The following is a 26,935-nucleotide window of genomic DNA, read 5'->3' as shown; positions in this document are numbered from 1 at the left end:
ATTTAAGCTGTGTCCCTCACGTTTTTATATGTTGTATTATCATTTCATCATCAATTTGTCGTTGTCAAATCATTGTCAAATCAATATCATTTCATTCAGTTTCATTTCACTTAAGAAAGAATTTTTTATTTCTGTTGAGATTTCCTCTTTGACTCAAGGAATTTTTTTTAGAAGCATGTTATTTAGTTTCCAAGATTTTGGAGACTTTTTTGTTATCTTTTATTATTGATGTTTATTTGTTTCCATTGTGGACAGAGAACATACTCTGTTTCAATTCTTTTAGATTTTTTGAGGTCTGTTTGATAGCCTGGGATATGGTTTATCTTGGTATATATTCTGTGGTACTTGAAAAGAATGTGTATTCTTTTGTTGTTGTATAGAACATTGTTTTTTTTTTTTTAAATAAATGCCTTTCTCTGATGATGAGTGATGTTGAACATCTTTTTATGTGTTTGTTAGCCATCTGTATGTCTTCTTTGGAGAAATGTCTGTTTAGTTCTTTGGCCCATTTTTTGATTGGGTCATTTATTTTTCTGGAATTGAGCTGCAGGAGTTGCTTGTATATTTTTGAGATTAGTCCTTTGTCTGTTGCTTCGTTTGCTATTATTTTCTCCCAGTCTGAGGACTGTCTTTTCACCTTGCTTACACGCCAGTCAGGATGGCTGCTATCCAAAAGTCTACAAGCAATAAATGCTGGAGAGGGTGTGGAGAAAAGGGAACCCTCTTACACTTTTGATGGGAATGCAAACTAGTACAGCCACTATGGAGAACAGTGTGGAGATTCCTTAAAAAACTGGAAATAAAACTGCCATATGACCCAGCAATCCCACTCCTGGGCATACACACTGAGGAAACCAGATCTGAAAGAGACACGTGTACCCCAGTGTTCATCGCAACACTGTCTATAATAGCCAGGACATGAAAGCAACCTAGATGCCCATCAGCAGACGAATGGATAAGGAAGCTGTGGTACATATACACCATGGAATATTACTCAGCCATTAAAAAGAATTCATTTGAATCAGTTCTAATGAGACAGATGAAACTGGAGCCCATTATACAGAGTGAAGTAAGCCAGAAAGATAAAGAACATTACAGCATACTAACACATATATATGGAATTTAGAAAGATGGTAATGATAACCCTACATGCAAAACAGAAAAAGAGACACAGATGTACAGAACAGACGTTTGGACTCTGTGGGAGAAGGCGAGGGTGGGATGTTTCAAGAGAACAGTATCGAAACATGTATATTATCTATAGTGAAACAGATCACCAGCCCAGGTTGGATGCGTGAGACAAGTGCTCGGGCCTGGTGCACTGGGAAGACTCAGAGGGATCGGGTAGAGGGGGAGGTGGGAGGGGGGATCGGGATGGGGAACACATGTAAATCCATGGCTGATTCATGTCAGTGTATGACAAAACCCATTACAATATTGTAAAGTAATTAGCCTCCAACTAATAAAAATAAATGAAAAAAAAATAAAGCCCTTGACAATACCTTTGACAAAAAAACAAACAAACAAAATGCCAACTAGATCCTGTTTATGATGGTGTTGTTGAGTATCCTTGCTGATTTTCTGTTATTCTATCAGTTGTTGAGAGGAGTGATATTGAAATCTCCAGCTACAACTGTGGCTTTGTGTATTTCTACTTTCAGTTCTATCAGTCTTGGCTTTACATATGTGTGTCCCTGTTGTTTAGTGCATGTACCTTTAGAATTTCAAAGTCTTCCTGGTGAATTGACACTTTTATAATTATATAATCTCCTCCTCTACCCTTAGTAATATTCTTTGCTCTGTGGTGTACTTTTTTTACATTAATACAATCAACTCTGCTTTGTTTTTATTCATATTTACATGACATCTTTTTTGTCCATTTAACTTATATATCAGTATATTTGAAGCAAGTTTCTCAGACACATTATTTAATCAGTTTTTAAATTCTGTTTGCTAATCTCTTTTAATTGTTGTATCTATACCATTTGTATTTAATATAATTATTTGTATGTTAGAGTTTGCTATTTTGTTTTTTTGTTTTCTTTTTTTGTCTGTTTTCCATTTGTTTCTTTTTCCTGCCTAGCTCTGGGTTTCTTAAACACTTTTCAGAATTAAAAAAAAATTATCTATAATATTTTTGAGTGTATCTCTTCATACAGCTCTTTTAGTGGTTGTGCTAGGTATTACATTATAAATATGTAACATATCAAAGTCTCCTGGTATCAGCATTTTACCAGTTTGAATGAAGAATGGAATCTATTTCCCTTTATGTCCCTTGAATCGCCTCATTTTTAATGTGCTTTATTTTTTTGTACATTGAGAATCACATTAGGCTGTACTGTAGTTTTTGATTCAACCATCAAGCAATTTAGAAAATTCAAGAAGAGTCTGCTTACTGCTTACTTACTGTGTTCTTCCTTCCTGATGTTTCAGAGTTCTTTCTTTTATCATCTCCTTCCTGTCTATAGAACTTTATTTATTCTATGAGAATAGCTCTGCTGGGAACATTTTTTTTTTTTTTAGTTTCTTTGTCTGACAGTATCTTTATTTCTCCTTTATTCCTGAAGAGTAATTTCACCAGGTATAAGATTTGGTGTTGACAGTTCTTTTAGCACGTAAGAGAGACTGTGTAGGTACCTCCCTGGCAGTCCAGTGGTTAAGACTCTGCACTTCCACTGCAGGGGGCACAGGTTCCATCTCTGGTTGGGGAACTAAGATCCCATGTGCTGTGAGGCACAGCCAAAACAAAGAAACAAAGAAGCTGCTTCCTTCTGGCCTCCATGATTTCTTTGGCTGTGCTGGGGTTGTAAGGCTTTTGTCTGGTTGTGGAGAGCAGGGGCTGCTCTCTAGTTGTGACGTCCAGGCTTCGCGTTGCAGTGGCTTCCTCTGTGGTGGAGCACAGGCCTTAGGGCGTGCCGTCTTCAGTGGTTGCAGCCCCCAGGCTCTAGAGCACAGGCTCAGTAGTTGTGACCCATAGGCTTAGTTGCTCCAAGGCATGTGAGATCTTCCCGGATCAAGGATCAAACCCAGGTCTCCTGCATTGGCAGGTGGATTCACAGGGAAGCCCCCTCCATGATTTCTGATGAGAAAACCACTGTCATTAGAATTGTTGTTGTCATTTTGTTTTGTCATTAGAGTGTCACCCAGTCATGTCTGTCTTTTGCCACCGCATGGATTGAGATTTTCTAGGCAAGAATACTAGAGGGGATTGCCATTTCCTTTCTCCAGGGGATCTTCCTGACCCAGGGATTGAACCCAGGTCTTCTGCATTGGCAGGGGGATTCTTTGCCACTGAACCACCAGGGAATGTAAGTGCTTTTACCCTGATGCTTCTTTATTCATTACATTTCCTTTATACATGTTCATGTCGTGTACTCATTTTTAATCTCTTATACTTAGAATATATGCATTTTATGTCTATTGATATTTGTTGTATTGGAAGTTAAAACTAAAACCTTTAAAAATATTTGTTCATTTAAAAGTCACAAACCTATTATATGTTAGCATAACATTTTTAAGAAAAATAAGTAAATTTTTTAAAATGAAAATGTTAGCAGGAAGAGTGGCTCTATTTTACATTTTTGCAAATCTCTTTAATGTTTATCCCAATAGAAGACAGCTAGTTCAGGTATGACTGATTCATTTTGCTGTATAGTAGAAACTAACACAACATTATACAGCAATTATACTCCAATAAAAATTGATTTAAAAAAACCCAGCTATATTCTCATATCTACTTTAAAAAAATTGTTTTTGATCATGCTATGTGGCATGTGGAATCCTAGTTCCCAAGTCAGGGATCAAACCTGTGCTGCCTGCAGTGGAAATGCATAGTCTTAACCCCTGGGACTGCCAGGGAAGTCCCTCTCATATCTGTTTTATCAGAAATAACAGCTTTATTGAGATGTAATTCACATTCTATACCATTAACCAATTTAAAATGTATAATTCAATATTCTTTAGTATATTCACAGATATGTGCAACTATCATCACAGTCAACTTAAAGAAAATTTTCATCACCTCAGAAATAAACCTTGTACTTCTTAGCTATACACCCTGCCCATAAGCCCCCAGACCAAAGTAATCTACTTTCTATCTCTCTGGATTTGCTTGTTCTGCACATTTCATATAAATAGAGTCATATAATGTGGGATGTTTTTTGACTGATTGTTATTGTTTAGTTGCTAAGTTGTGTCCCACTCTTTTGCGACCCCATGGACTGTAGCCCACCAGGCTCCTCTGTCCATGGGATTTCTCAGGGAAGAATACTGGAGTGGGTTGCCATTTCCTTCTCTAGGGGATCTTCCTGACCCAGGGATAGAACCCGAGTCTCCTACACTGGCAGGCGGGTCGTTTACCACTGAGCCACCAGTTTTTGTTGTTGTTCAGTTGCTAAGTTGTGTCTGACTCTTTGCGAGCCCATTAACTGCAGCATGCCAGGCTCCCCTGTCCTTACTATCTCCGGGAGTTTGCTCATATTCATGTCCATTGAGTTGGTGATGCTATCCAACCATCTCATCCTCTGCCAGGAAGCCCCTTTGTGACTGATATCTTTCATTTAACATGATATTTTTAAGATTCATCTATTAGTATGTTGTAGCATATACCAGAACTTTATTCTTTTTATGGTCAGTTACTCTCAGAAGATGAATTGTATGGTTATTGCACAGTTTGTTTATCCACTTATCATTTCATGGGTGTAGATCTGATTCTTATCCTAGCAAGCAGTTAACTTGGTCGGACTCAAACTTCAAACTGTCTCTCCTGTTAAATAAATGCAGAACTCACCAATTTACTTCTTTCAAGAATTAATGCCACTCCAGTTTCTGCCTGTTCTTGATTGTTCTCTAGTGCCTTCAAGTAGCTTTTTAAATATTTTGTCCAGAGGTTTTTTTTTTTTTTTTTCTATGTAAGAGTTAGCCAATAAAACCTACTTCACAATTATTGAATGAGGAATTCACAATGCCTTTCATTTTAATTGGCAATACCACTGATGGAGGCTTACATAAATTCATCTCCTTCAGTTCTCAAAAACACAGTCCTCTCTCCTGACTCCAGATAAATGCCTGAGGTAAAGACAGAATGCTGCTGGTGATGTGAAGTTGCTCTATAAATGTCAGTCACAATGTTGAAATCTTAGAAATGAAGGTTTTAGAGTTTGAGAGATTTATTAAATGAGGTTATTGCTGACAGAATTCAAGTACCCATTCTTTGCTCTTTCCTATTATGGACATTGAACTTCAAGACTTATAAATTTTATCATTGCTGGTGATTTGGGACCAAGCCTAGCCTATAAAGTGTAGCCTTGCCCTTCCTGCCTTTCCCAAGCAGGCTGTGATCCTGCCTCCCTAGAAAGGCAGAGGAAAGGAAGTGTTGGATCCAAGAGTATCACCTTTTTCTTCACCACTTTTGGGACTTAATAATTTATAATAATAACAAAATAATCATCACAATAAAAACAGTTCCTGAAGCCTTACCTCATCTCTGTCTTGCCAAGTCATAACTAGTCCGTGAAACTTTATTTTAGTTCTGTGAGGGAATGACCATGTTTCAGGAAGCATAGTATTCCCATTCTGGAAACACTGTGTCTAGCACATAGTGGGTGTTCAGTGAGGGTTTATGGGGTTGATGTTGAACAGCTGTGCATATGCTCTGAGAAGAAAGGGGTTTTGACATTCTGTATGAGTATTCTGACTCTTGCTTCATCTCATTTATTCACAACCTCCTCCTTGAGAGAACAGTAGATAATATCTAAGTATAATATTTAAAATTTGTATTAATTTAATTTTTGGCTGTGCTGGGTCTTCGTTGTTGCATGTGGTCTTTCTCAAGTCGTGGCGAGTGGGGGCTACTCTCTAGTGGTGTGCAGACTTCTCATTGAGGCAGCTTCTTTTGTTGCAGAGCACAGGCTCTAGGGTATGTGGGCTCAGCAGTTGTGGTTCATGGGCTTAGTTGCCCCATGGCATGTGGGATCCTCCAGGAGCAGGGATGGAACCCGTGTCCCCTGCATTGGCAGGCAGATTCTTAACCACTGAACCACCAGAGAAGCCCCTAGGTTTAATTTTTAAAATTCTGAAAACTAAATCCAAGTCCCAAATAAAAGATTTCTGGAATTAAACATAACTTCTATGTCATCTTTCTGACCTCTGCCTTAATAGTTTTGGGCAAAAGACCCAGGAGACCAAGAAATAAACACTGTTCTTCCTTCCCATTCATTCATACATTTGATGTTATAACAGTCACATTTATCATAGTGCCTGGAAATACTTCATTATCTAGAACAGAACTCTAAGCATCACAGATATAATTTGATGTCAGAGATAAGCATTTGGAAATAAAAATAAATGTTGATGTTGTACCATTTTGACTGCTTTTCTTTATATACATGCAGATTATGTGATGTCTCTGGGGAGACTTGTGGCTTCCCGGTATGCAAACGGCCTGTTTCCACAGATCTACACGACAGAAGATGGCAGAGTGTACAATGTAAGTTGGAGTTCCCTTGATGGGCAGGTCCAGGGACACACTGCTGAGGTTGACACAGAGAGGCTGCCAAGTTAGGGCCTTATCAGTGCTGGAGGATTTCTTCTGACAGTGTAGGGATGGTGAAAGTCACAGCCCAGGAACTTGACCCATTAGAGATGAGTGCAGAAAGCACCTGACGAGAGGTGAAGACGTTTGCACATCAACACTTTACCTGGAAAATAAAGGGAAAAAAACAGTATGACAGGGGTCATCTGAAAGGCAAGAGCAGGCTGCTGTTACCTGACAGGTGCTCTAGAAATAAAGAACCACTGATGCAGGTAGTAGTGTATATAGAGAGAGTGGCACCTTGTACTGGAGTCCTTCATTCCCAGCAATTCAACATGTGATTCCTGCACCCGCCACAAATGTCAGGCCCTGTGCACACCCCGGCCACCACAGGGAGCTCCAGAGACACACGTCCCATCATGTTGCTTCATGGATACTTGTTCATGTCACTGTACATCCATGTAGAGTCCACTTGGACTGTTATTTCTTAGTATTTAAAAAATATACATTACTCTCATACTTAGACTGTTCCCAAACAATAATATTGTTTAGAAGTGCTTCCCAGGTACCACTAGTGGTAAAGAACCCGCCTGCCAATGCAGGAGACATAAGAGAGGGAGTTCAATTCCTGGGTTTGGAAGATCCCCTGGAGAAGGAAATGGCAACCCTCTCTAATATTCTTGCCTGGAGAATCCCATGGACAGAGGAGCCTGGCAGGCTGCAGTCCATGGGGTCTCAAAGAGTTGGACACAACTGAAGTGATTTAGCACACATACAAACAATAATATCCATGGAATTTTGAATTTGGTGTACAAAATGTTTTTTTTTTTTTGTCTGAATCACCTTAAAAATCAATGCAGAAATACCGAATATGTCTGTCTTTGCCATTCAGTTCCACCTTCATGGCCCCTGTGACACGGTCCCACCCTGGTTTCCATGTTGTGGTGGTGGCTTGTTGTAAGTGCTGCGAAGCCTGGCGAGGGGGTTAGGAACGCGCTTTAGGGGGCCATGGAAAGCAGCAGGAGGTAATGCTTCTGCTTCAGGAATAAGCTTGAGAGACAGAGTTGGTGGTGAAAATGAAAGGAGCTGAAGGCAGAGTGCTGAGCATGAGCCAAGGCGTGAAAACATAGAATTACATGGTGTGTTCAGGAGACACACCTTCCTTAAGGTGTTGTGAGGATTGTTGAAAGGTTTTTTTTTTTTTTTTAATACCATATCTTTTTAAAACAGATTCTTCACAGAATAGGGCACCATTTTTTCTCATTCCTTTTGTATATCTCCTGCCCCCCACCAACACCCTGGAGGGCCTTGCATGATTGTTCCTGACCTATGTGAATGACGCTTTATTTGTGTGTCACCTTTCAAGGGCAGCCCCTAACGTGTTGGTGGTAGTTCTGGGTGATCAAGTGATCTAGGTACAGGGGAGCTTGGCCTGAGAGACAAGAGGACACAGGACAAACGCCATGAGCATGAGGATGGGTACTGGGATGGCACCCCTTAGAGGAAGCCAGGCAGATATGCTGGCATGTTTAGAAGCATTTTCAGAAATGTTTTTGGCATGTTGTAGTTAGGCAGATAAAGAGGTGGCAAGAATACACAGAAGAACTGTACGAAAAAGATCTTCATGACCCAGATAATCACGATGGTGTGATCACTCACCTAAAGCCAAACATCCTGGAATGTGAAGTCAAGTGGGCCCTAGAAAATATCACTACAAACAAAGCTAGTGGAGGTGATGGAATTCCAGTTGAGCTATTTCAAATCCTGAAAGATGATGCTGTGAAAGTGCTGCACTCAATATGCCAGCAAATTTGGCAAACTCAGCAGTGGCCACAGGACTGGAAAAGGTCCATTTTCATTCCAATCCCAAAGAAAGGCAATGCCAAAGAATGTTCAAACTACTGCACAATTGCACTCATCTCACATGCTAGTAAAGTAATGCTCAAAATTCTCCAAGCCAAAATTCTCCAAGCCAGGTTTCAGCAATACATCAACCATGAACTTCCAGACATTCAAGCTGGTTTTAGAAAAGGCAGAGATCAAATTGCCAACATCCACTGGATCATCGAAAAAACAAGAGAGTTCCAGAAAAACATCTATTTCTGCTTTATTGACTATGCCAAAGCCTTTGACTGTGTGGATCACAATAAACTGTGGAAAATTCTGAAAGAGATGGGAATACCAGACCACCTGACCTGCCTCTTGAGAAACCTGTATGCAGGTCAGGAAGCAACAGTTAGAACAGGACATGGAACAACAGACTGGTTCCAGATAGGAAAAGGAGTACGTCAAGGCTGTATATTGTCACCCTGCTTGTTTAACTTATATGCAGAGTACATCATGAGAAAAGCTGGGCTGGAAGAAGCACAAGCTGGAATCAAGATTGCCGGGAGAAATATCAAGAACCTCAGATATGCAGATGACACCACCCTTATGGCAGAGAGTGAAGAGGAACTAAAAAGCCTCTTGATTGAAAGTGAAAGAGGAGAGACAAAAAGTTGGCTTAAAGCTCAACATTCAGAAAACTAAGATCATGGCATCTGGTCCCATCACTTCATGGGATAGCGAAACAGTGGAAACAGTGTCAGACTTTATTTTTGGGGGCTCCAAAATCACTGCAGATGGTGATTGCAGCCATGAAATTAAAAGACGCTTACTCCTTGGAAGGAAAGTTGTGACCAACCTAGACAGCATATTAAAAAGCAGTCAATAAAGGTCCATCTAGTCAAGGCTATGGTTTTTCCAGGGGTCGTGTATGGATGTGAGAGTTGGACTGTGAAGAAAGAGCCAAAAAATTGATGCTTTTGAGTTGTGGTATTGGAGAAGACTCTTGAGAGTCCCTTGGACTGCAAGGAGATCCAAACAGTCCATCCTAAAGATCATTCCTGGGTGTTCATTGGAAGGACTGATGCTGAAGCTGAAACTCCAATACTTTGGCCACCTCATGAGAAGAGTTGACTCATTGGAAAAGACCCTGATTCTGGGAGGGATTGGGGGCAGGAGGAGAAGGGGACGACAGAGGATGAGATGGCTGGATGGCATCACTGACTTGATGGACACAGGTTTGGGTAAACTCCGGGAGGTGGTGATGGACAGGGAGGCCTGGTGTGCTGCGATTCATGGGGTTGCAAAGAGTCGGACATGACTGAGTGACTGGACTGAACTGAACTGAACTGAGTTAGGCAGATGTTTCAGTGAAATTTTTTTTTCAGTCTGGCTTTGCTGATCTTGCTTTTCTTCTACCTAATTTCTTCCCTACCCCACCTAGTTTTCTTTGGAATATCTGAATTTTATCTAGATTTGTTGAATACAAATTTTTAAAAATTTAATTCTTATTTTATATTAGAGTATTGGGTAGCATCACTGACTCAATGGACATGAGTTTGAGCAAACTCCAGGAGATAGTGAAGGACAGGGAAGCCTGGCATGCTACAGTTAATGCTAATAGAGATAAAGGAAACCTCTGCAGTTGCAGAGTCTGGACACAACTTAGTGACGGAACAACAGCAAATAGCTGATTGACAATATTGTGTTAGTCTTAAGTGCATGGCAAAGTGATTTAGTTGTATGTATGCACATATTCATTCTTTCTCAGATTCTTTTCCCTTGTAGATTGTTACAGACTATTGAGTTGAGTTCCCTGTGCTATATATAGTAAGTTCTTGTTAATTATCTACTTCATATATACTATGTTGCTATAAACATTGGGCTGCATGTATCTTCACAAGATTAGTGTTTCCATTTCCTTTGGATATATACCCAAGATAATTGCCAGATTATATTCCAGTTGTGTTTTTAGTGTTTTGAAGCACTTCCACACTGTTTTTCATGGTGGATACACCAATTACGTTCCTGCCAACAGTGTAGAGGTTCCCTTTTTCTCTGTTCCTTCTCCATCATTCGTTATTTGTGGTCTTGCCGATGATGGACATTCTGACTGGTGGGAAGTGATATCTCATTATGATTTTGATTCGTATTTCTCTGATGATTGGTGATGTTGATCATCTTTTTATATGCCTGTTAATTATCCATATATCTTTTTTGGCAAAATGTCTGTTTAGATCTTTGGCCCATTTTTTCAGTCATGTGGTTTTTTTTTTAATATTGAGTGTGTGGGCTGTTTATTTTAGATATTAACCCCTCGTGAGTTATATCATTTGTAAATATTTTCTCCCATTTAGAAGACTGTATTTTCATTTTGTCTGTAGTTTAGTATGCTGTGAGAAAAATCTTTAATCCATTTGTTTATTTTGTTTCTTTTGCCTTAGAAGACAGATCCCAAAAATATTGCTATGATTTATATCAAAGAGTGTTCTGCCTATGTTTTATTCTTGGATTTTTATGGTTTCCAGTATTACATTTTGTTCTTTAATCCGTTTTAAGATTATTTTTATATGCAGTGTGAGCAAATATTCTAATTTTATTCTTATAAGTAGATGTCTAGTTTTCCTAGCACCATTTATTGACTAGAGTGTCTTTTCCCCATGGTGTATTCCTGCCTCCTTTGTCATAGATTAATTGCCCATTATTTCTGGGCTCTCTGTTTTGCTCCATTAGTCTATGTGTCTGTTTTTGTGCGAGTACCATACACTGTTTTGATTGCTGTAGCTTTGTAATATAGCCTGAAGTTAAGGAACATGATACCTCCAACTCTGTTCTTCTTTCTTAAGATTGCTTTGGCTATTCTGGGTCTTTTGTGTTTCCATACAAATTTTAGAATTATTTGTTCTAGTTCTGTGAAAAATGCCATTGGTATTTTAATACAGAGGCATTAAATATGTAGATTGTCTTGTGTAGCATCGTCATTTTAACCACATTAATTCTTCCATGAACATGGAATACCTTTCCAGTTCTTTGTGTCTTATTTAATTTCTTTTATTAATATCTTAATATTTTTCTGAGTATAGGTCTTTTATCTCCTTAGATTTATTCCTAGATATTTTATTCTTTTTGATGTGATGGTAAAGGGGATTGTTTTCTTAATTTCTCTTTCTGATAGTTCATTGTTCATATATAAAACTATGACAGATTTCTGTGTACTGATTTTGTAACCTGAATTCATTCATGATCTCTAGTCGTTTTTTTGGTGATGTCTTTAAGATTTTCTATGTATAGTGTTGTGTTGTTTGCAAACAGTGACGATTTTACTTCTTCCTTTCCAAATTGAATTCCCCCCCTTTTTTTTAGGTCTGATTGCTTGATGCTCTGACTAGAACTTACAATACTGTGTTGAATTAAAGTAACAGGAGCAGGCATCCATGTCTTGTTCCTGATCTTAGGGGAAATACTTTTAGCTTTTCACCATCAAGTATAGTATTAGCTGTAGGTTTATCATATATGGTCTTTATATTGTCAAGGTCCCTCCATATCCACTTTGTGGGGAGTTTTTTTTTAATTAAAAATGGATGTTAAATTTTACAAAAAGATTTTTCTTCATCTGTTAAGATGATCATGATTTTTTATTCTATAGTTTGTTAATGTGGTATATCACATTTATTGATTTGCAACTATTGAACCATCCTTCACCCCTGGGATAAATCCCACTTGATCATGGTGTATGATCCTTCTAATGTATTTTTGAATTTGATTTGCCCATATTTTGCTGAAGATTTTTTCATCTATGTCCATCTATGTAATTTTTTTGTGTGTGTGGTTTTGATATCAGGGTGATACTGACCTGGTGGAATGAATTTGGAAATGTTCCGGACTTTGTAATTTTTTTGGGAAATAGTTTGAGAAAGATAGCTGTTACTGTTCTCTAAATATTTGGTAAAATTTTCACCTGTGAAACCATCTGGTTCTAGGCTTTTGTTTTAAGGGAGTTTTTTTGGTTTTGTTTTGTTTTTTTATTTATTCAGTTTTACTGCTGATAATTGGCCTGTTCATGTTTTCTATTTCTTCCTGGCTCCATCTGGAAGATTTGTGCTTTTATGTTGTTCATTTTATCGGTATATAGTTGTTCATAGCAATCTCTCATGATCCTTTGTCTTTTTCATTACTGATTTTATTGATTTGGGCACTCTCTCTTTTTTCTCTATGAGTCTGGCTCAAAGTGTGTCAGTTTTGTTTATCTTTTCAAAGAACCAGCTCTTAGTTTCACTGATATTTTCCATTGTTTCTTTAGTCTCTATTTCATTTATTTCTGCTCTGATCTTTATAATTTCCTTCTTTCTACTAACTTTATGTTTTGTTTGTTCATCTTTTTCTGGTTTCTTTAGGAATTTTTTTTCCCATCTGCCTTTGCTGATCTCTATTTTCTTTTACCTAATTTCTTCAGAGTACCCCTGAGCATTTTCAGAATTAAAAATAATTCTGTGACTGGAAAGGTTAAACACTTTTTTTAAAAGAATGCTATATTTTTGTATAGATCTCATCATCTTGTTTCCTTCTATGGGAAATTATCCAAGGGTTTTTTAGTTGAAAGATTGGAAGACTTCTTCCTAGAATGTATGGGGTTTGGAGGATCATCTGTGAAATTGTTATTAATATACAGTTCTTAATGGCAAAGTCATAACTCAGTGGGCCTTATTGTTCCTGGCTGCACTGGGACTCAAATGACTTGTTTTGACTCAGCTATGAAAAAGAACAAAACAATGCCACTTACAGTAACATGGGTGGACCGATTGTCATACTGAATGGCATTAAGTCAGACACAAAAAGACAAATATTATATGATATTGCCTAATGTGGAATCTAAAAAAAAAGAATACAAATGTATTTGTTTACAAAATGGAAGTAGAGTCACAGATGTAGAAAACAAACTTATGGTTACTGGGAGGTGGAGGGAATAAATAGGGAGATTGGGACTGACATATACACACTGCCATATGTAAAACAGGAAACTATTGCTGGATAGCAAAGGGGACTCTCTCAATCCTCTGTAGTGGCCTGAGTGAGAAAATAATCTTAAAAAAAAGAGTGGAGAGAGAGATATATATATAAAACTTACTCACTTTGCGGTTCACTGAAACCAACGAAATGTTACAAAAGAAAAAACTACACTCCAGTAAATGGTTTTTTAAAATGACTTGTTTTGGTAGGCTTCTATTTATTTTATTTTGTTACTTTTATTCTCATTAAGCTGACAGCCAAATCAGAACTGATCTCTCAGTATGTGGAACATTTAACACAAGCTGTGGAGAGCTACAAGCAGCGGATGGACTGGCTCACCAGCAACAGCCGGCAGATCTTTGGTGTCATCTTGGAGCAGTGCATCACCATAGTGCTGGATTTTGGTGGCATGCTGGAGGAGGAGCTTAATCTGTGCCGAGATGCTCTAACCATGGTCCTCCAGGAGCAAGTGGCTCACATAGCCAAGTTCAATGTCATATGGTGAGTTCCCATAGGAAAGGAGCATTTCCCTGAAACTTCATGAGCCATTTTCATGTATCTGGAGTTAAGTAGCATCACTAACACAGTTAGCTCTGTGGTAGGGAAGAGCTATAATCTTGTAATTTCTTAGGCTTTATCATTCCAGCAAAAACCCACAATTAGTCGGTATTAAAAACTTTTATCTATTTTGTGCAGGGCATTAGAAGAGATTTTAAAACAGCCTTCTCTTCAGTGTATGTCAAGGTCAAAATATAAAGATATTTATTATATTGAATATATGTTTAAGGCCGTAACATTCCTTCACACATTTTAGACTAGGTTTGATAATGAATTCCAGCATCACAAATTTTCACTGGTTTTCAGACTGAGTTTGCAGCTCAACTTGATTTCCTCTGTAAGCTGACCTATCTTTTAATCAGAGCAACAGGTGGCTGGCTTTATAGAAGTTCCCTTATTTCAGAGTCTTCACAATCAATTATTTATGGATTCTTGGATTCAAGAGAATTTGGACTTTAGTGCCGACTTCTCCTGTGGAACAGTTGCTCTATCTCCTTGACAAAAGACACCTGGATGAGAAGGCCATCTATTTGAGTCCTTCTTTTCTAAGTAAAATATTTTCAGCTAAAACAGATGACACCCTTGAAGGTGCTGCATGATTGTGTTCTATCCTGGGTTCCTATTTCTATCACAGATATAATATTGAAGAAATTATGTGATTAAGTCTATAGTGCTTCAGCTTTCTTGGGAATATGTGCTATAGCATATATGCCACCTAGCCAGATCCTCTATGCAGAGGCCACACAGAGGTGACTCAGAGGTGAAGCACCCTAGGCCTCTGGTGGTATAGGCCAGGAGGGACAAATCAGGCTGATTCCTTTAGTCCTGGATTCATATAATTCTTCCCATTACAAATTCATATATGATTCATATAATTCATTTAATTATAAACACAGAGATGAACTCAAGTAGCTGTTGTTTTTTGGAGGGGGGGATTTCCATCACATTTCCAGTCCCAAATTAAATGATTTAATCAAAAGTTCCAAGAATTTAAAAACTTACGCTCTGATGAATTCAAAGCAATGCTGTTTTTGATCCTAAAAAGGGTAACTGATAGGAATCTTTCAGAGCAATGAAAACAATGTAATAAAAGAATTAGAAATAAAGTTGTGGAGTAACAAAATTGTTGCTGATTTGCAAATCTTAATGCTTATAAACTTACTACTCATAGAAGACAGTTGCAACTAAACCTGCCTATTTATGAAAATAACTTTCCTCAATAATTTTTTGACATTAAAATTTTATTGAAATATAGTTGATTTACAGTGTTATGTTAATTTCAGGAGTACAGCAAAGTAATTCAGTTATAAAAATTTATACTTATTCTTTTTTAGGTTCTTTTCCATTGTAGATTATTACAAGATATTGAATATAGTTCTCTGTGCACTTTCCTCAATAATTTTAATGCACTTGGTAATATTCAAATTTTTGAGATTTTTTGATTCTTGAAAGGGAAAAGTTGCTCAGTCATGTCCGACTCTTTGTGACCCAGGCCAGAATACTGTAGTGGGTAGCCTTCCCCTTCCCCAGGGTATCTTCCCAACCCAGGGATCGAACTGAGGTCTCCAGCATTGACCCAGAGATCAAACCCAGGTCTACCTGCATTGCAGGTGGATTCTTTACCAGCTGAGCTACAAGGGAAGCCCAAGAATACTGGAGTGGGTAGCCTATCCTTTCTCCAGCAGATCTTCCTGACCCAGGAATCAAACTGGGGTCTCCTGTATTACAGGCGGATTCTTTACCAACTGAGCTATCAGGGAAGCCCTTCTCCTATAAATGTTGTTTTTACCAGTCAGTACAGCTTATGGAAAGTTGTGGTGCTTTGGAAACCTGCCTTAAATAGCTCACCTGTTTTCTCATTAACTTTCAGAGGTCTGGGAGCTATATTTTCTTTCTCTCTAGTGACATTGGGTGTCTTGTTGCTTGTAGCTTTGAGACTGAGGGCTGACAGCTATATTGACCACTCCCTGGTGACAGCCCCATGTGATTCCTTTCAGGGTTTCTCAAGAGCCTGTGAAATGGCAGGAAAATGCTGTTCCTGTGACAGCACCATCCATAGCCGCTGCCATCAGCTGGGTTGAGAAGTTGCCTTTTGAGCTGGCTTCAAGTCACACTAGCCGCCTGGATGCTCTGCTGGAGGCAGGGAAAGATGAAGTGGTATGTGTGTGTCCGTGTCTGGTCCCAGGTCACAAAAGTGGCCTTGAGCTTATTCCTTCACACTCAGTATCCTCACACTGCCTCCTAGCTGAGCTTGAGCCCTTCCAGTTGCATCACATAGAGACTGCCTCCTTGGCATCCAAGAGCCTCAGAAGTCTTAATACTGTTCACCTCTGAATCTGGATCCGATTGAGAAATAGATGACAAGCCTCACATGAGGATCAAAAGAGCATATCTGGTGGTGCAGACGTGGATCAATCAAATCAGACTCTGCTCCCCGAGCCTGGCTGGGCTTCCCCTGCAAGGGGGGGATTGGGGCCACAGGCACACCCTCCTTTAACTGCTGCTAGGAGAACCATGGGCTGCTCACAGCCTCTGAGCGTCAAGAAAGGAAGGCAGTGAGGCCCTGACTGTGTGTCTCTAATGCTTCAATTTCACTTTTCCACTTTTGCTTACCTGACAGTTAGATAAACCTGTCTCTTATGGGCTCTTCCCTGGGGGCTCAGATGGTAAAGAATCTACCTGCAGTGCAGGAGATCCAAGTTTGATCCCTGGATCAGGAATATACTCTGGAGAAGAGAATTGCAACCCACTCCAGTATTCTGGCTTGGAGAATCCCATGGACAGAGGAGCAAGCAAGTCCATGGGGTCGCGAAAGTTTGGACGTGAGTGAGTGACTAACACTTTTCTTTCTTATGAGAGGAGAAGTTGTAAGACTCCTCATAGAACCCCAAGAATGAGGAAATAGGGTTTCCCCAACATCCGTGCTTTGAATCTTTCCCAGTTCCTCTTCACAAATGGGTCCATCAGGTGCTTTCCAAGGTGAAGTGTATCCCCACTGGTGCATCATCTGTTTTCAGATGCTAATGCATTCACGTATATTTTTTTGACAGGGGCCTTTGGGAAATAAAGCTTTGCCTGGAAGGTGTGATTAAATGGTGGTGTTTTGTCTCTTTTAGCCATAGTGATGCACGTTTCTGTGAGTGACTGTTGAGGGCAGTGACAGGCTAGAGAGGAAGTACTCTGAGCAGGTGAGGGCCTTAGGGCAGCCTCAGCTTTCTAAGTGGGGATAGGTCTGCTTTCTCTTGGGATGCAGATGCTTAATCCTTACTAATTGATCCATATTAATTGATACTAATAATTAATGTCTGCTTCTACCCTGGAAGCCTGGGGATTCTTTAGATTTCAAGCTTTACTCCGTTGTATTAAGAAGTCGTTTCTTGGGCAAGGCACCTTGAAAGGAGAGCCCTTAGTGGTCACCAGACTGTTTATTGATACTGAGGGTTGATGGTTTGAAAATGGAAACATACTGTTTATCTTTATAAAGCCAGAGGAACAACTGTTTTTCATTAAAAAAGAACGAAATACCAGCTGCTTTGTTCTTTGGCCTTTCAAGTTTGTTTTAACATCTGTAAAATTTCGAATGTCTGGACACTGTAGTAAGCATTCAAGAAATGGAATATTTCACAGGCTCTTGGATGTGTGTGTGTATGTGTGCACATGGGTGTTCTCTTTCTTTGTTCCCCTGGCTACCCTGGTCATAGCTGACTCTGGCCACCTGACATGACAGCAAGATTTCCTGGTGATCTTGCCTTTATATTTTATGTCCCTCCGGTTTGTATGCCTCCTCTCTCTGGGGTTTTTCCCTAGCCCAGGAAATGTATAACAATATAGTGAGTTCCAGGGAAGTTCTGTGGAAGAGAAAGTACCAAAAAGAAGTTTCCAGGCATTGGCCACCAAATGCCATGTGAAAACTCTTGAGAGGAGACTATGGGGTGTGAAAGATGTGGAACATATTCAGACTGGTGTTCTCCACCCAGAACTTGTATCTGGCTGAGGTCCTGAGGAGAATGTTAGTAAATGCAGCTGCCTCACATATAAAAATGCCATGCTCTGTGTCTTAAGATGAGTAAAGAAAAGCATGCATGGTGACTTCCCTGGCAGTCCAGTGATTAAGACTCTGAGCTTCCGCTGCAGGGGACATGGGTTCAGTCCCTGACTGGGGAAGATACTGCATGCCAAGTGGTATATAAAAAAAACCTATAAATGGGTAAGACTTTTAAAAAAAATCTATTAAAAACTTCCCTGGCGGTCCAGTTGTTAAGACTCCATACTTCCAATGCAGGAGGTACAGGTTTGGTCCCTGGTCAGGGAACTAGATCCCACATGCCGCATCTAAAGATCCCACATGCCACAACAAAGACCCAGTGCAGCCAAATAAATAATTAAATATTTTCTTTTATAAAAAGAAAGGAAGGCAGTGTGCAGATGGTGGTCTCTGGGAAAGCATGTCCCCAGAAATCTGGAGCACGGATAACTGAGAGTTGACCAAAAACACAGGCAACTAAGAAGCTGAGTAAGAACCTTAGTGAATAGTGAATAACCCTATAGCCTTGATTAATGAAGGGAAGCAAATCCTGACTCACTGCTGGCTATAGCAATTTCTAGTTTGATGAAATCTTGAGGGAAAAAAAAATCTCTGTGTGAGAATTTCAGGTTCTTGGGTTATTGCCAGAGCAAAGAAGCTATGTTTGCACTGCTCGAGGCAGAGATACAAGGTGTCAGAAGCTGTCAGCAGACCAATGAGAGATATTTGTCCTCACTCACTTTCTTGTTTATGTACCAAACCCTAGAATATACTCCCCATGTCTGTTTCCCTGTCTTGAGCTTTGTGTGATTGTAGATCCCATGAGAGGATGAAGCTGTCCTCATGCTAAACTTGGGCACCAACACAGCTAGAAAACTAGTAACCATGGCTCAGTGGAACCTATTTAAGATGCCTTATGTGAGCCTGGGGTGCTGCAGTCCATGGAGTTGCACAGAGACGGACATGCCTGAGAGACTGAACAACAATAATGTAAAGTAACATCTAACACCATGAAGAGAATGACATAGAATGCATTTTCTGGAAGAACAGTATTAGTTGTCTAATTAGGAGTCTGAAGAACAGTTTCTTCCTCCTGTCAGTGTTTTTAGTTCTTTTCAAGTGGCCGACTGGGAGAAATAGGCAACATTCATTCGTCTTTACCTCCCATGAGGTACTTTAAAAAGTCAGGGACTTTGTGATGAAGGGCCTGAGAGAGTGAGGGGTCAGATGGACTTTTTGTGCCCAGTTCGAGGAGGAGTGTGGTTGCAGTAGATGGGGCTCTGGCCATCTCCTGGCTCCCAGCATGGACCCCCTGCCACCCTGTCCCCACCTGCCTTCTTGGGCACAGACTGTCCCCCCGTTGCTGCCACTGACTGGGCCTCCTAAGCAGCTGGGAGCTTACCCTCTGCCCACCTGTCTCTGGGCCAGGTAGGCTTAAGTCTCAGCTTTGAAGTCGAGGTGAAGTAAGTGACTATCTACCTTCGGCTAACCCGGGATGGGAGATGTGTAATTAGAGGCTCCTGAATCCTGAAGGGCTGGTGACATCTGTTTATCCCTTACAACAGAACACATTTGCTGGAGGTTCTGGCTGGGTTATAAGTAGAGAATCACTTAGCGTGTTTGGTGGGGTTAGGTTTAGATGATGTGCGTTCCTGGCCCTCCCTGTGGTTTTTACTTCCTGAGATTTATATACACGCATAAGTGTAAGTCATCATGTTTAAGCTCTATCATGAAGCCAATTGCATAAGCTCCTTTTCACAGTGAAGAACTGAACTTAAACCACTTTTCCAAGGTTACAGAACTCAGTAGTGGCAGAGGAGACCTTTAGAGCAGTGTGGTTAAGGGTGGGGCGGGACCACCGCTTGGGGCCCTGTAGATGGAGTTGATGTCTTTAAGTTAAGCAGGGACCACTTTGTCATTGTCTGCTTTCTGGGTGAGGTATGCATCTCCCAGATCCCTGGTTTAAGCTTTGGGGGGGTGTGGGGTGTGTGTGTGTGTGCGTATGTGTGTCTTTCTCCTGACTCCTGGCCTGCCGTGCCCCCTGACTGGCCTCATCTCCCCAGGTGTGTCTGTCCCTGAGGTGAGACCAGAGGATGAACCAGCTGGGAATATGCCCTCCTCCCCACACACAGCCTCAGACTGAGGATGCCTGAGTTTTCACTGTAGAATTCTGGCACCAACATGGGGAATTGCTAATAAGCTTCCTGCTCCCAGTGGCTATGCCAACACTTCCTTCATTCCTGGACTTGAAAATAGCCACTCCTGACTGCATAACGTATTTGTGGGCTCAGAGGAAGCTTTTCTCCACATCTGCCAGTCATATCCTTCCCATGTAAAGGCTGAGACTTCTTGGCACCAGGCCTTGAATATCTCACTTCTTGACTTTGGCCCCCACACATCCTCAAGAAAGGTTGAGGAGTGCTGCTCTTCTTTCTGCCCATTTATTTTTTTAAAGAGGCAGTTTTATAGAGATTATATCACCCATGAGTCTGATTCAAGGCTAGGGTGTGTCAGGGAAATAAACCGACAGCACCACTGTTTTGCAGATTGAATCCATTTACTACTTTGTGGTGGGAGACGTTCCTGAGGAATCCAAGGAGCTTCTCCTTCAGCAGGCTTTGGAGATCCCCTGTCCTGTCTGCACAGTGTCCTTCAATGCCAGAGGACAGGGCACCATAGCCTTCCTGAAGGATTTGAGTGCCAAGACCTTCAGCAGGTAGGCCAAAAACAGGCTCCAGGGAGACTGAGTGAACTGACTGCTTGCATGAAGTCAGTGGTGGGCCTCAATTCTGAGTGGTTTTCATGACCAATCAGTTGCTATGGGATTTCCCGGGTGCTCCAATAGTAAAGAATCCACCTGCCAACGAAGGGGACAAGGGTTAAATCCCTGGTCTGGAAAGATTCCACGTGCTGCAGAGCAACTAAACCCATGAGCCACAACTCCTGAGCCTCCAAGTGTAGAGCTCATGCCCCGAAACAAGAGATGTCACCACAGTGAGAAGCCCACACACAGCAATGAGGACCCAGTGCGGCCAAAAAACTGGTTTCTCTGTTCTTCTCTTTCCAGGAGCCCTTAGTCTCCATTCACCTTTGCGCCTGTGTTGTTGTTCGGTTTCTCAGTTGTGTCCTACTCTTTGCTGACCCATGGACTGCAGCATACTAGGCTTCCCTGTCCCTCACCATCTCCTGGAGCTTGCTCAAACTCATGTCCGTTGAGTCAGTGATGCCATCCAACAATTTCATTCTCTGTCACTCCCTTCTCCTCCTGCCCTCAATCTTTCCCAGAATCAGGTTCTTTTCCAGTGAATTAGCTCTTTGCATCAAGTGGCCAAAGTATTAGAGTTTCAGCTTCAGCATCACTCCTTCCAGTAAATATTCAGGTTTGATTTCCTTTAGGATTGACTGGTTTGATCTCCTTGCTGTCCAAGTTACTCTCAGATGTCTTCTCCATCACCAAAAATTGAAAGCATTAGTTCTTCAGTGCTCAGCCTCCTTTATGGTCCAACTCTCACATCCATACATGATTACTGGAAAAAACCATGGCTTTGACTATGTGGACCTTTGTCTGCAAATTGATGTCTTTGCTTTTTAATACACTGTCTGGGTTTGTCATAGTTTTTCTTCCAAGGACAAGTATCTTCTAATTTCATGGTTGCAGTCACCATCTGCTGTGATTTTGGAGTCCTAGAAAATAAAACCTGCCAGTGTTTCCATTGTTTTCTCATCTATTTGCCATGAAGTGATGGGACTGGATGCCATGATCTTAGTTTTTTGAATGTTGAATTTTAAGCCAACCTTTACACTCTCCTCTTTCACCTTCATCAAGAGACTCTTTAGTTCCTCTTCACTTTCTGCCATTAGGGTGATGCCATCTGCATAATGAAGTTGTTGATATTTCTCCCAGCAATCTTGATTCCAGCTTGTGCTTCATCCAGACCAGCATTTCGCATGATGTACTCTTCATAGAAGTTAAATAAGCAGGGTGACAATATACAGCCTCGATGTACTCCTTTCCTAATTTGGAACCAGTCTATTGTTCCATGTCCAGTTCTAACTGCTGCTTCTTGACCTGTGCACAGATTTCTCAGGGGACAGGTAAGGTGGTCTGGTATTCCCATCTCTTTAAGAATTTTCCACAGTTTGTTGTGACTCATATGGTCAAAGGCTTTAGCATAGTCAATGAAACGTTTTTCTGGAATTCTCTTGCTTTTTTATGATCCAATGGATGTTGGCAATTTAATCTCTCATTCCTCTGCTTTTTCTAAATCTAGCTTGTACATCTGGAAGTTCTTGGTTCATGTACTGTTGAAGCCTAGCTTAAAGGATTTTGAGCATTATCTTGCTAACATGTGAGATGAGTGCAATTGTGCAGTAGTTTGAACATTCTTTGGCATTGCCCTTCTTTGGGATTGGAATGAAAACTGACCTTTTCTAGTCCTGTGGCCACTGCTGAGTTTTCCAAATTTTCTGGTATGTTGAGTGAGGCACTTTCACAGCTTCATCTTTTAGTATTTGAAGTAGCTCACCTGGAATTCCATCACCTTCACTAGCTTTGTTCATACTAATCCTTCCTGTTTATACAGTTCATGGTGTTCTCGTTGCAGGTATACTGGGGTGGCTTGCCATGCCCTCCTCCAGTGGATGGATCATGTTTTGTCAGAACTGTCCACTATGATCCGTCCATCTTGGGTGGCCATGCACAGCTTGGCTCATTGCTTCATTAAATTATACAAGCCCCTTCACCACAACAAGGCAGTGATCCATGAAGGAGATCATAAAAAACTGGAAAACTCTTAAAGAGACGGGAATACCAGACCACCTTACCTGCCTCCTGAGAAACTTGCAACAGTTAGAACTATACATGGAACAACAGGCTGGTTCCAAATCTGGAAAGGAGTAGGTCAAGTATTGTCACCCTGCTTATTTAACTTATATGCAGAGTACATCATGTGAAATGCTGAGCTGGATGAAGCACAAGCTGGAATCGAGGTTGGCGGAAGAAATAGCAATAACTTCAGATATTCAGATGATACCACCCTTTTGGCAGAAAGTGAAGAGGAACTAAAGAGCCTCTTGATGAAAGTGAAAGAGGAGAGTGAAAAAGTTGGCTTAAAACTCAACGTTCAGAAAATTAAGATCATGGCATCCGGTCCCATCACTTCATGACAAGTAGATAAACAGTGGAAACAGTGACAGACTTTATTTTCTTGAGCTCCAAAATCACAGCAGATGGTGAATGCAGCCATGAAATTAAAAGACTCTTCCTTCTTGAAAGAAAAGCTATGGCCAACCTAGACAGCATATTAAAAAGCAGAGACATTATTTTGCCAACAGAGGTCCATCTAGTCAAAGCTATGGTTTTCCCAGTAGTCATGTTTGGATGTGAGAGTTGGACCATAAAGAAAGCTGAACATTGAAGAATTGATGCTTTTGAACTGTGGTGTTGGATAAGAGCCTTGAGAGTCTCTTGAGCTGCAAGGAGATCCAACCAGTCCATCCTAAAGGAGATCAGTCCTGAATATTCATTGGAAGGACTGATGCTGAAGCTGAAACTCCAATACTTTGGCCACCTGATGTGAAAAGCTGACTCATTGGAAAAGACCCTGATGCTGGAAAAGATTGAAGGCAGAGAACAGACTGGTTGCCAAGGGAGAACTGGTTGGGGAAATGAGGGATTGGGAGTTTGGGATTAGCAGATGCAAACTATTATATACAGAATGAATAAACAACTAAGTTCTACTATATGGCACAGGGAACTATATTCAATATTCTGTGATAAATTATAATGGAAAAGAAAATGAAAGAATTTATATGTATAACTGAACCATTTTGCAGTATAGTGGAAATGAACACAGCATTGTAAATTAACACTTCAATAAAATAAATGTTAAAAATCTTTAAAAAAAAAAGATTGAAGGCAGGAGAGAAGGGGACAACAGAGGATGAGTTGGTTGGATGGCATCACTGACTCAATGGACATGAGTTTGAGTAAACTCTGGGAGTTGGTGACAGACCGGGAAGCCTGGCATGCTGTGGTCCATGGGATCACAAAGAATCGGACATGAGTGAGCGACCGAACTGAACTGATGGTTGTGAGAACTGGACCATAAAGAAGTCAGAGTGCTGAAAAATTGTCGCTTTTGAACTGTGGTGTTGGAGAAGACTGTTGAGAATCCCTTGGGCAGCAAGGAGGTCAGACCAGTCAATCCTAAAGGAAATCAACTCTGAATATCCACTGGAAGGATTGATGCTGAAGTGGAAGCTCTAATACTTTGGCCGCCTGATGCGAAGAGCTGACTCACTGGAAAAGATCTTGATGTTGGGAAAGATTGAAGGCAGAAGGAGAAGAGGGCGACAGAGGATTAGATGTTTGGATGGCATCACCAATGCAGTGGACATGAACTTGGGCAAACTCTGGGAGATGGTGGGAGACAGGGAAGCCTGGCATGCTGCAGTCCATGGGGTCGCAAAGAATCAGACACAACTTGGTGAGTGAACAAACAACAATGGTTCCTAAGGCCCGCTTGACTTTACAGTCCAGGATGTCTGGCTCTCATTGAGTGATCAAACCATCATGGTTATCCAGGTCATTAAGACCTTTTTTGTACAGTTCTGTGTATTCTTGCCACCTCTTCTTAGTCTCTTCTGCTTCTGTTAGGGTCATACCATTTCTGTCCTTTGTACCCATCTTTGCATGAAATGTTCCCTTGATATCTCTTGATATTTTCTTAAAGAGATCTCCAGTGTTTCTGATTCTATTGTTTTCCTCTGTTTCTTTGCATTGTTCACTTAAGAAGTCTTTCTTATCTCTCCTTGCTATTCTTTGGAACTGTGCATTCAGTTGGGTATCTTTCCCTTTATCCTTTGCCTGTAAGTGGTATCATACAATGTTTGTCTTTCTGACTCATTTTACTTCATATGATTACCTCTAGGTTCATTCATGGCACTGCAGATGGCATTGTTTCATTCTTTCTATGACTGAATAGTATTCCATTGTATATATGGAATATATTCATCTATTGATGGACACCTAGGTTGCTTCCATGTCTTGGCTAGGGTAAATAGTGCACCATCAACACTGGTACACAGGTGCTTTTTGAGCTTTAAGCTACATAGAACTGCCCCAGGGACCTTGTTAAAGTGCAAGTTCTGACTCAGCGAATCCAGGTAGGGCCCAGAAATGTGCATCCCTAGCCAGCTCCCAGGTGCTGCTGCTGCTCCTGGGACCTCACTTAGAGGAGTCAGGCCTTAAAAACTCGCCCACACTGAATTCTTTTCATTAGTCCTTATGCTCAGGTTCTGGGGGCAGTGTGTGTTTGCTGAGTTAAAGCTGACTGAAGCCCATCAGCAGCCCATCAGATGAGCCAATGGTGCCTGTTATCACCAAATTTCAACACTGAGCCCTCAGGATTGTGGGCACTGTCTGGCCCCTCATTAGCTTCTTGGCTATCAAAGCTGTGTTGACATGATGGAACCCTGGGAACAAAAGAATAAATCTCAGCACAGGGTGTCATTTTTCCAGGATCAGTAAATACCATTTGGTTGAGCTAAGTGTCCTCTAATGAACAGAAGAGTCATCAGTTAAAATCCCAATGGCTTCTCAATTCTCTGTTCTGTTCCGTCTTCCTGTCTTTTGTTTGTGGGAATTGACAAGGTACAGGGGAAAGCAGTGAACACTTGGAAGGTGCTTAGCACCACAGAAGAGCAAATTCACAGCCTTGGGAGAATGAATAGACTTACTAGCCTAATGTGCCCTTACTAGCCTAATGTGGCAAATCTCTTCCTATTTCAGATTCCATGCATTTGCAGAGAGAACAGAGTGTGTAGAATTTCCTGCCTTTCCCATTAAGGATGGTGACAGTGTGATTACTTGGAATTCAAGGAAACTGAAAGGAAAACTCCCTCCAGGTATCTGGGGTCAAAAAGAAGCGTGTACTTTATGTCTTAATAACTCCAGATGATCCCTAGCCTTGAAAAATAAAGCACAAGGGAGAGGGACTAACCGTATCTTTTGTATTATTCATGTGGTACAAGGGCAGAGTTCATAGATGTTAATGGAGAATTTGGCAGCCTGGCAACCAGGCATAAGTGTATTACCTGAGGAAGTAGCCTCAGTGAAATGTGTTTCCTAATTTGGGAAACTTCTAGAGACATGGCCCCAGGCGTGTCAGTGCAGTCTTTATTCTTGGACAGGCAGAGCTGCTCTGTGCCCTGGATTGTCTGGAAGCTATAATGCCCTCACTTGTTGTGGGTTTTCTGCTGCCTCCCCGTCAGGGCTGGCAGTGCTTCTAGATGTACATGCTGGATGATCCTGCCTCTTGTGAGGGCCAGGGGCATACAGGAAACTCTGGAAGCTGAATGAACTTCCTCTTTCATTCAAAAGATGTGATCAGAGAGTTTAATAGGCATTGAGAACAAGCTCAGGAAATAAGTGAGAAAGAGTACTGTGGTTCAGGAATCCAGTTCTAGAAGCTTCCTCCGAAAGCAGGAGATGAGAGTTTCTTTGGGGAGCTCATGAAATGGCTAAGCTCCAAATACACTGAGTAAACACCACGGAGAGGAGTGGAGCAGGGAAGGCAGCTCCTGTGGGAATGTGAGATGGCCCAGCATAGAGGGCATTAGAAGTCTGGGAAAGCCTATCCTGACCGCTATCTTCCCGCTGACTTATCATAATCATCAGAAAGATTTCTAGCTTCAAACAGCCAGGAGCTGTTCTTTGGGGGTGATTTGGGGCTGGGGAAGAAGCGCAGGGTACACATGCTTGCAAGTTTCCTCTGTTTCCATAATGGTGTTGCAGAGGCTCCAGAGAGAAGGGCCCTGGGACTGCATTGGAGCCACTTGCTTTCACAGCTCGGGGGTTGACACACACTTTGTGAGTCCAGATTCTGGGTCGCCCCAGAGCAGGGGTGAGGTTCCAGTTGAGCTCATCAGGGTCACTGCTTTGGGTCACTTACACCTTTGCTCTGATGGTGAGGTGGACATCTCCAGGG

The 26,935-nt window shown here is 41.1% G+C and overlaps 1 protein-coding gene across 9 annotated transcripts in view; it reads left to right on the top strand.

Moving 5' to 3' along the window:
* VWA3B (von Willebrand factor A domain containing 3B) overlaps window positions 1-26,935 on the top strand; it is a 185,823-nt gene that overhangs the window by 11,450 nt on the left and 147,438 nt on the right. For 7 of the 9 annotated variants that reach the window (XR_006343688.1, XM_043918665.1, XM_043918664.1 and 4 more), the window contains 5 exons: window positions 6,393-6,487; window positions 13,614-13,864; window positions 15,919-16,078; window positions 20,492-20,661; window positions 25,738-25,853. Coding sequence is in view for 6 of the 9 variants with exons in the window: in XM_043918664.1 (XP_043774599.1) it covers window positions 6,393-6,487; window positions 13,614-13,864; window positions 15,919-16,078; window positions 20,492-20,661; window positions 25,738-25,853 (792 nt within the window). In the remaining 3 variants the exon portion in view is untranslated. Of the gene's footprint in view, window positions 1-6,392; window positions 6,488-13,613; window positions 13,865-15,918; window positions 16,079-20,491; window positions 20,662-25,737; window positions 25,854-26,935 lie in introns of those variants that run through there. The other 2 variants (XM_043918668.1, XM_043918667.1) reach the window with 2 other exon arrangements.

The sequence above is a fragment of the Cervus elaphus genome, chromosome 11 (genome assembly GCF_910594005.1).
Source record: "Cervus elaphus chromosome 11, mCerEla1.1, whole genome shotgun sequence".
Taxonomy (NCBI): domain Eukaryota; kingdom Metazoa; phylum Chordata; class Mammalia; order Artiodactyla; family Cervidae; genus Cervus; species Cervus elaphus.
The sequence above is the reverse complement of the archived record's forward strand: the minus strand, read 5'-3'. Positions and strand labels throughout refer to the sequence as shown.